The sequence below is a fragment of the Coenobita brevimanus genome, chromosome 86 (assembly GCF_032717465.1).
Source record: "Coenobita brevimanus isolate Jiangsu-jjx chromosome 86, ASM3271746v2, whole genome shotgun sequence".
In the NCBI taxonomy this organism is placed as follows: Eukaryota; Metazoa; Arthropoda; class Malacostraca; order Decapoda; family Coenobitidae; genus Coenobita; species Coenobita brevimanus.
Genome location: NC_137039.1, coordinates 20,108,754 through 20,118,772, shown reverse-complemented (window position 1 = coordinate 20,118,772; position 10,019 = coordinate 20,108,754). Strand labels below are relative to the sequence as shown.

Here is a 10,019-nt window from a genome sequence, read left to right as displayed (position 1 = left end):
GATTGAGAGAATGTTTGTAAGAAGAAAGTTCGATCTGTTAGCTTTGAGTGAAACAAAGATAAAAGGGAAAGGTGAATCTAAATCTGGAAGTGTGAATGTAAGATGTCAGGTGTTGATAGAAGAAGGGCGAGAGAAGGTGTGGCCTTGTTAGGGTGCCTGGAAGTGCAGCAGTGTGTGACTGTATGGAAGAAGGTGTCATCGGGACTGATATGGGTGAAAGCGAAATTGAAACATGAGTTGTGGGTATTTTTTGAGCGCATATGGGCCTGGTAGTGAAAGGAATGCTGAAGAGAGGGAGTCTTTCTGGAATAATGTTGATGAGCGTCTGCAGAGTTTTGACGCATATGTGAATATGGTAATGATGGCAGATCTGAATGCTAGAATGGGAAATGTCGCAGTTGAAGGTGTAGTTGGTGTGCATTTTGTGCCTTGAAGAAATGAAAATGGGGAACGAATGATAGGGGTGTGTGTTGAGCGAGAAATGGTGATTGGGAATACTTTGTTTGAGAAGAAAGATATTTAATAGTCTACTTGGGTGAGACAGAACGGTGGAAGGGTTGTTGATAGAGCATTGATGGACAATTTGGTTGTGTCCAGGAATGTAAGAGGAGGATTGTTCAATGTGAGATTTTTGAGAGGAGAGGGTGGTGGAATGTCTGACCACTATCTGATGGAGGGAAAGTTGAGAGTAGGTATGAGGTGGGTGAGAGCTTAGAGAGTTGGGTGTGGCAGGGAGGTTTTGCAAGTGAGTGTGTTGGATAAAAGAGAGAAAATGATAGAGTATCAGAAGTTGAAAGATGAGTGGATCTCAGTGAAAGATCAGGAAAATGGCAGTGTGGGGGAGGAATGGCAGTTGTTTTAGAATGCTCTGGTGAGGCATGCGGAAGAGGTGTGAGATGAATGGGTGGTGGTGTACGAAAGGGAAGTAAATGGTGGTGCGAGGAAGTAAGTATGGCTGTGGCTGAGAAGAGACGTGCATATGAAGTGTGACTGCAGAAGAAGGATGTGTCATATGAGACGTATAAGGAAAAGAGGAATAGGGCGAGAACGGCTGTGCGTGATGCTAAAGTGGCAGGAGATGAGAGGTGAGGTACCGGTAGGTGGTTGACTGAGAATTTTCAACAGAATAAGAAAATGTTTTGGAAGGAGGTGAAAAGCGTGCGAAAGGGAGAGTCTGAGAAGGAAGAGTGAGTAAAAGCAGAGGATAGAAGGATGTCAATTGAGATGGATGCAGTAAGAAGAGATGGGAGGAGTATAATGAAAGATTGTTAAATGCAGAGGAGGACAGAGAGGCTGAGATTGTGGAGGATGGAAGGGTGCAAGGACTAAATGTGTTGGGAGAGACGAATGATTCTTTGATCACGATGGAGGAAGTGCAGAAGGCAGTAAAGGAGATGAAAGCAGGGAAAGCTGCAGGTATGGACGGGTGTGCTGTGGAATGCCTGAAAGGTGGTGGAGCGATTATTGTTGAGTGTTAATAAGATTGCTGAATGTGTGTTTTGTGAGCGATATGGTACAGATTGACTGGGCAAGTGCTTGTGTGGTTCCGTTGAATAAAGGTATGAGTGATAAGTATGAATGTACTAGCTTTAGGGGTATAAGTCTGTTAAGTGTTGTAGGTAAGGTGTATGGTAGAGTGTTAATAGAGTTAGAGATTGTACAGAGGGAGCGATTGATGATGAGCAATGTGGCTTTAGAAGGGGATGCGTGGATCAGGTGTTTGCTGTGAGATAGGTGTGTGAAAAGTATTTAGCGAAAGGTAAGGATGTGTTTTGGGCGTTCATGGATTTAGAGAGGGCGTATGGTAGAACTGATAGGAAGGACTTGTGGACTGTTTTGAGATTGTATGGACTTGATGATGGGTTGATAAAAGGAAAGAAAAGTGTTCATGTAAATAGTAGAGCGTGTGTAAGAGTAGGAAATACTGCGAGTGACTGGTTTCCCGTGAGAGCGGGGCCGGGGCAAGGATGTGTGATATTGCCTTGGTTGTTTAATATTTATAAGGATGGTGTTGTAAGGTAGGTGAGTGCGAGTGTTAAGTGGAGATTTGAGTCTGGTGAATGCTGATGGTAGAGAGTGGAGTGCGAATCAGATGCTGTTTGCGGGTGATACTGCACTGATGGCTGATTTAGAGGAGAGATCGAGACAATTGGTAGAAGAGTGTGGAAGGGTGTGTGAAAGGAGGAGATTGAGAGTAAATGAGAACAAGAGTCAAGTGATGAAGTGTACGAGGTTGGTAGATTGTAGGAAGGATGAATATAGTTTTGAACGGTGAGTTGCTTGAGGTGGTGAGAGTATGTTAAGTACACATGTTGCTGTGAATGGAAGAAAAGATGTAGAAGCGCGGTTTAGAATGAATGAAGTGGGAGAGGTGCTGGGAGGAATGAAAAAATTGTTTAGATGTCTTTCGCTTAAACGGATGTAAAGAGAAGGCTGTATGAGGGTGTAGAGGTACCGACTGCGTTATATGGGGCTGAAACATGGAATATGGGTGTAGCAGAGAGGGAAAGTTTGAATGTAATATAGATGAAGCATCTGAGGAATATGCGTGGAGTGAAGTGTATGGATCAAGTGAGAAATGATGAAGTGCGATGGAGAACTGGAGTTTATATAGAGAGAATGGATGAAGAGCAATTGGTGAAAAAGATAACTCGATCAAATGTGAGAGGTGTAAGGCTGAGAGAAAGACCACGAATAGGATGGATGGACAGTGTGAAAAGAGTGTTAGATGTGAGAGGGATTTCTGTGGTTGCGCGTGATAGGAATGACTAAATGGTGACGCAGCCCTGAGGGGATATTCTCCCACATTAGGTCTGATCAGCTGATTAGGTCAGGTGTAGGTAAGGGGATGGGTCCATTATGATGTGGCAGGGGTAAACTAGCTCTTCTGTCTGGTCCTGCTGCATGTCGCTGACTGCATTACGCAATTGACTCTCGTGAGGTGAGGTGCTGTGAGGATCTGTCCCTTCTCCCCTTGGGGCTAAGATACGAATAAATATGTGTGTGTGTGTGTGTGTGTGTGTGTGTGTGTGTGTGTGTGTGTGTGTGAGTAAATTGAGCGTGTGTCTCGGCTACCTTCCTTTCTTTGAGAGAAGCAGCCCAGGTATTGATAGATGGATGTTTTTCATATTCTTATTTCTTTGTTTAATCTTTTTCTATAAATGTTTTTCTTTTTTCACTTCTACTTTTTTCCCAGGTGGCCAGTCAGTTCGTATTACAGTTGGCGACAATCATCCTAATATTATCAGTTTTCAGCAAAGGATGTGCACTCTTATTTCTTCAGGTTCTTATTCTTCACATCCTCCTGCCTGTCTGCATTTTTTTTTTTTTTTCTGCATATCAACTTTCCATTTTCTGCCTTTGCTCTAGGTTGGCAGTAGATTCGTGGTCCAGGTAGCGGCAGTCATCCTGATTTTTTCTGGAGTCTGCGGTAAATTCGGTGCCCTCTTCGTGACCGTCCCAGAGCCCGTGATAGCCGGAGTGTTCGCGGTCAATTTCGCCATGGTGTCTGCAGTGGGCCTCTCCACCCTCCACTACGTCGACCTCACCTCATCCAGGAACGTCTTCGTCCTGGGATTCTCGCTCTTCTTCGGTCTGACAGTACCTAAGGTGAGAGAGAGAGAGAGAGAGAGAGAGAGAGAGAGAGAGAGAGAGAGAGAGAGAGAGAGTTAATAAGACAAGTACTAAATCAGAGGCACATATGATTCATAACAAGGAGGTATCACGGCTGAGTTACGAAATGACCTGGTACACACTGTTCTGATAGCGACAGAAAAGCATAGGAAAGACGGTGTTCTTCATCCACCTCTCCTACCTACAGTGCGAGCATTGAAAATGAATTACACCTAACCTAAAATAGAAAGCGGGGCTTGGGAATTTTAAGTATGAAACATTCAACCACTAAAATAATACGGCTTACAAAACATTAGCTTAGTCTTGAACAGTTCTGTCGAGGATGTATGGTCTCCTCAGTACACGTATGCTGGAGACCACATTGTATTTCCTGAGTATCTTTTCATTTCTTCTCCCAAATTCTTTTAGATTTCCTGCCATTCCACAGAGTTTATAAACTTTTATTAAGGAAGGATGGGACAACCACATCTTTGAGTTACTTTTTTCTTTCTTTTTCGTTTTTTTTTTTTTTTTTCTGGCGGTTATGCCGGAAGTGTCTAATCTTTATATATTTTTAAGGTCTCCACACCACAATGGAAACCATAATGTACATACTCAGTTTCATTCCTCCTCCTCCTCCTCCTCCTTCTACTTTCTTTCATTCTTTCTCCAAATATTTTCCTGTTTGGTTTCGTTTCTTCATTTTTTCACAGGATAGGCTGTTACTACCCCATCCTACTATAGTAGCCGCAGCGAGAAATGAACGCTGTGGTGGGGCAGCCGGTCATCCGGGGATTCCCCCACTGTAGCCATATCTACATGTCACCGACCATAGAGGTAGGATGTCACCGACCATCGGCCACCGCTGCAGCCCCGCTCCATGATCCTTACCCTGTGTCTCTGGCTTTCTCTTTCTCTCTCAGTTTCTATATAAACTGCTGTATTTCCGAAACTAATTATGAAATTATTATGACTTTTGTTCCACACCACCACTGAGGTAAAAATCAAGGAGAGTTTTCTGTATAAAGGTTTCCCCCCTTGTCTGAGGGCAGGTCAGTTCTGGCGAGTGTATAATTATAGGTCAGGCGGAGGTATCGGCAAGGCCGCACTCCCCCGCTCATATGCCACATTTAGGAGGGGGGGGAAACCTTTATACAGAAAACTCTCCTTGATTTTTACCTCAAAGGTGGTGTGGAACAAAAGTCATAATAATTTCATAATTAGTTTCGGAAATACACCAGTTTATATAAAAACCGAGAGAGAAAGAGAAAGCCAGAGACACAGGGTAAGGATCATGGAGCGGGGCTGCAGCGGTGGCCGATGGTCGGTGACATGTAGATATGGCTACAGTGGGGGAATCCCCGGATGACCGGCTGCCCCACCACAGCGTTCATTTCTCGCTGCGGCTACTATACCCTGTTTGATGCAGCCCGGTAGGCTACACTTTTGATACCCCCTTAACTGTTTATACCAATAAACTCTAATTTTTAAGTAATGCATGATTTTAAGACTGTTTTCTTATTAAATCACTGGGAACACAACAAATGGTGATTCTAAGCCAAAAAATGGGTTGAAATAGGCCCTTTCTCTAATATTAATGATTTTTTCTCGTGGAGAGCGCTAAACAAAAAGGAAACGCCCGATGATGAGTGGAATATTTGGGACCGCAGGCTACGCGGGCCTAACGGGCAACAACACAGCTTCCAGACGTACGATACAGTTTCCTAGATTAATTAAAAGTATTTTATTACTTGTATATTATTCATTGGTTTTGTTTTATGACTCCTCATTCCCAATGAAATGGTTACATCACACACACACACACACACACACACACACACACACACATACACACACACACACACACCTCGCTGGCGCAGTTGTAACGTTCTCGCTTGCCATCTGGTAGACGGGAGTTCGCGCCTCGCTCAGGTTGCGAAAAGTTTCACTGACGAAGTGGGTGGTTAGTCCCCCTTGAGCAAGGGGACGGGTGTGTGGGTGTGTGAAGGTCACAGCCTTGCCCTGAGATCGGACTATATGAGCTCTCAGCTCCCTTCCGGGAGGGTAAAATGCTGACGATCACGACCATCACGTGATCCTGACCGACCCGGTGAATTACACACACGTGCATTGTATTGTGCCCAGACTCAAACACATACACATCTCGGGGCTCGTACGGCGGCCGGCGTGCCCGAGAAATTACTGTACTTGGGCATTATTAGAGGACGGGTGGACATACTGACGGACTCGTAGTCATGGATTTTTTTTTTTTTTTAATTCGATTATGTTGACGACCCAGATGATTATTTGGCGGAGGTAATTGGTGTTGATGATGACCTTGTCGTGGGGAGAGTAGCAGAGGCCGAGGACGAAGAGGATCAGCATGATATATCGAATGAACAAGAATGAGTGCCCAGTTAGACAGGAAACTATCTATCTATTGCCAAACGCCTCAATCCCGTTCGGGGTGGCCACAAACAAATCGCCTCCACGTCGCCCTGTCCCCCGCCATTTCACTGCCCCGGTCCCAACTCACACCCCCCTTTCTCATATACCCCTCCACCCCAACCCTCCATCTCATCCTCGGCCTCCCCCTCCCTCTTCCCCCCTCCACCTCACTCACATACACTCTCTTCGTCAGTCTTTCACCCTCCATCCTCTCCACATGGCCAAACCACCTCAGTGTATTCCTCCTAACTCTTCCTATCACATCCACATCCACACCACAACGCTCCTTTATATTCTCATTTGTCAGCCTGTCTCTCCATATGACTCCACAGGAAACCACTGGTAAAAAATGGATTAATCAGTTATTTGGACAGTTGCTTGAACAAACATAATTATGACGAATTTGCCCTGCCACACAAGCTCAGCGAATATACTTGCATTTTAAAGAAACTCCAGAGAAAATTTAATGTCGGTAAGTCCATGACATGGACCAGTCGTACAGAAGGTAGGCCTGTTGATAATGTATTGCCTAGGGAATGATGTTTGTTAGGAGAGGCAAGGTCAGCTAATACAGAAATAATGACATGGGAGTTGTTGATAACATCTAATATAATTGAAGGTATTGTAACCCATTATAAGATTCAAAGCAGAAATACCGAAATTTATAATACAGACAATACTGAAATACCAGCACACGTCAAGGTGACTGATAGAATTAAAAAAAAAAAAAAAAAAAAATTGGCCTCTGTGCAAGAGGCTTGTTGGGACAATATCATGCAAGGGTTTGGTCACCCAATATTTGGAACTATCATGTCAGTAAAACGATTTGATTTCTCACATGCCGACATAACTTTCGACAACAATCATACAAGACACCAGAGATGGGCACATGATTGGTTTGCAGAAATCAGGGAGCCTTTGAACAGTTCAATTCTTGTTGCTCAGAGTTAGAACCAGATGACTCCTTGACCACTGATGAAATGTTGTATGGCTGTAGAACTATTAGGGTTCAGGCAGTACAATAAGAGCGAACCCTTACGCTACGGCCTCTTATTTAAATCTATTATGCTGTTAGATATCCATTTACTTTTAGGACAGCTGTATATTCATGTAAACCTTTATTTTTAGGACAGCTGTATATTCAGATAAACCTTTACTTTTAGGATAGCTGTACTGTATATTCAGGTAAACCTTTGGGGAGCCAGGACAAAACTACAGACGAATACAGTCCCAACAGTGAGGTAAGGTTATTAGTCTCGAGAGATTGTATACCATTATAGAGTTATTTGGGTGGCTTCAGACAAGGTATCGCTGCCTTAGGCACTATAGATTCTACAAAAAATTGGGTTGCCATAAATGAATAGTAAGAATACCGGACGCCTCTGCTGAAACCCGTTCTCCCACCCGCCCCTCAACACACTTTGGGCTTTTGACGTTATGAAACCATGATATATATATATATATATATATATATATATATATATATATATATATATATATATATATATATATATATATATAAAATACACACACACAGACCAGTACTCCTGTACTGTATCACAATCTCTACTCTTTTTACAATATAATGGCAAGATTATGACTGATAAATGCTACAACTAGATGCAGGATAAGATCATAAGAGTAACAAATGCTACATTGTAACAACGAAAACTAAGCCAATAATTGTGTGCAATTACCGTTTATTTTATGGCTATAACAGACTATGGATGGGAAAAAAAAAAAAAAAAAACTCGTGGCTGAACAATAGGAAAAGGCAGGACACTTTAGCCGCTGCTAGCACTAACCCAGCCAAGTTGGCAACACTTAGCAGCTGAGGGCGCATCCACACTTGTGCTAGAACAAGTGCTGGCAACATGTATGCAACACAATAACGAAGATGCTGCAAACATGTTGGGAACAGCAAATCAAGTTGGTAACATCATGATGAAGTCTCAGTTGCCTGGTATGGCCACTCATATCCCATCGGATATGCTGCCAGTGTTCGAAGCTGCACTGAAGCATGTTTGCATACATTCGTCCAAATACTGCTGCGTACATGTATCCAAACATGTTGCCAGCCGTGTTGTCAACATATGTTCGAGGACACGTGTAGACGCTCCCTGACGAAAACAACGTAGGTCTCTCTCCTTAGACTTTAATGGTATATTATTATTATTTTTTTTTTTTCGAGAAAAAGTGATGGAAGCTGAAATTCTGGACTTTTGGAGAATTTTAAAAATTCTTCCAGGACGAAGATTTTGACACCTAAATGCAGGACATGTCTGGGAAAATCTGGACATATGGCAACCTTACCAAAAATGACATACCACCAGAGATAAAGGCAGTCACTGAATGCGAAGATAGTTCATATCAAATTTACTGAATAAACAGGGGGAGGAAATGAAACAACTCCTATGCAGCACCCACCAAAAGCAAAGGTAAGAAAAATGTGCAACTCTGAGTACAGTACCCTATATTGGGCAATACCAAAGATGAAAAAAAAAAGAAAAAAAAAAAAAAACTTCACTGAAGGAGGCACGTGACATTATGGATCAGAGGTTAAGTTTTCATACAATACACACTAAATATAGAAGATGGACAATGAATGCTCTTGGATACATTCTCGACGCTGCTAGAGTAAATTCAAAGACAATGTGTTCGTTATATAACAATCAGGACCCAAGAAAAAATACTTAAGTCACACGTGGCTGGCAGTTAGTGAAGGCACTGTGTAATCCACAGACTGAAAGAAGGTAAGTTCAGGCTTGTGGTCTGACCAGGAATACACTAGCAAAGATGAATTTGATGCTTGAACAGGAGAGGTTGAGGAGGCCGTCCCAGCCAGTAGTAACACATGAGAATAGATCAGGGAAGCGGTGCAAAATTTGTCAGTCATGCCTGGTGTCGATCTATGGTTCATGATACACTCACAATCGTCCTAAAGTAAAACTGTGCTCGAAGCAATGTCAGGCATGTGACAAGCACGCATGTGATCAGCATTTAAATACATTATGTGTGAAATGCTATGGTAGCATGTCAGTTAGTGAAAGTCTTGTTTTCAATACGGAGAATGAATATGCTAGTCTGTGGATGCGTATAGATTATGACTGTTTCCGTTATTACGAATTATATTTTTGTCTAAAAATTTCCTTACATGATAGATAGATATAAACATTTATATATTTTGAAACGTATCTGTATAAAGATAGGCGTGGCTATGTACAGTATATAATGTATCTATCTTGACACGTATCTGTGTATAGATAGGCCTTTATATATATATATATATATATATATATATATATATATATTCTCTCTCTCTCTGCCTGCCAGCTGACAAGGGCACTAATGTTGATATACATATCCCGGTATCGTTCTAGCTTGTGGATGAAAAATAATGTTTTCTTTATTCCCAGTGCATTAGCAGAATCATTCTCAAGTTATAAGCATAAATGAAAATTCTGCTGTTTTACTGTTAGCTCATAATGATACATATTACGCAATGTATACACGTATATTTTCGTTGTCAGTTTTCATACGGTAGGGTATATGTTTATCCTATTGCGGATGTCTACTTTTTCAATAATATCAACTTATTTACACTTATATGACTTTGTATTGACACACTATTTTTAATGGGAAAAAAAAAACTTCCAGGGTTTGTTGATCGATATCGGGCCCGGTATCCTTGCTATAACATCATCTTTAGTGCTGGTTGTTGGTCCCTCGAGGGTTTTGGTGACCTGTGATCACATTCGGGAGTTTATTTTTTAGTACCAATGATGCAGGCATCAAGGGGTAACCATATGCGGCATCCACAGGGAAAGAACGAGTGTTACTGCTTTGTGAACGGAGCTGCAGTGGCTGCAATTTCCTTTTTACCGTGTCACTGCGTACGTCCCGTATCCTGGTAACACACTTTTTGAATGTGGCTGACATTCGCTTAGCCAATTATATTC

The 10,019-nt window shown here is 42.3% G+C and overlaps 1 protein-coding gene across 1 annotated transcript in view; it reads left to right on the top strand.

Moving 5' to 3' along the window:
- The window catches only part of LOC145410594 (solute carrier family 23 member 1-like), a 230,642-nt gene that overhangs the window by 157,421 nt on the left and 63,202 nt on the right, over positions 1-10,019 (top strand). Inside the window, exon 9 of the mRNA XM_080280709.1 lies at positions 3,370-3,609. Within this exon, the coding sequence (XP_080136835.1) occupies positions 3,370-3,609 (240 nt within the window). The remainder of the gene's footprint in view (positions 1-3,369; positions 3,610-10,019) is intronic.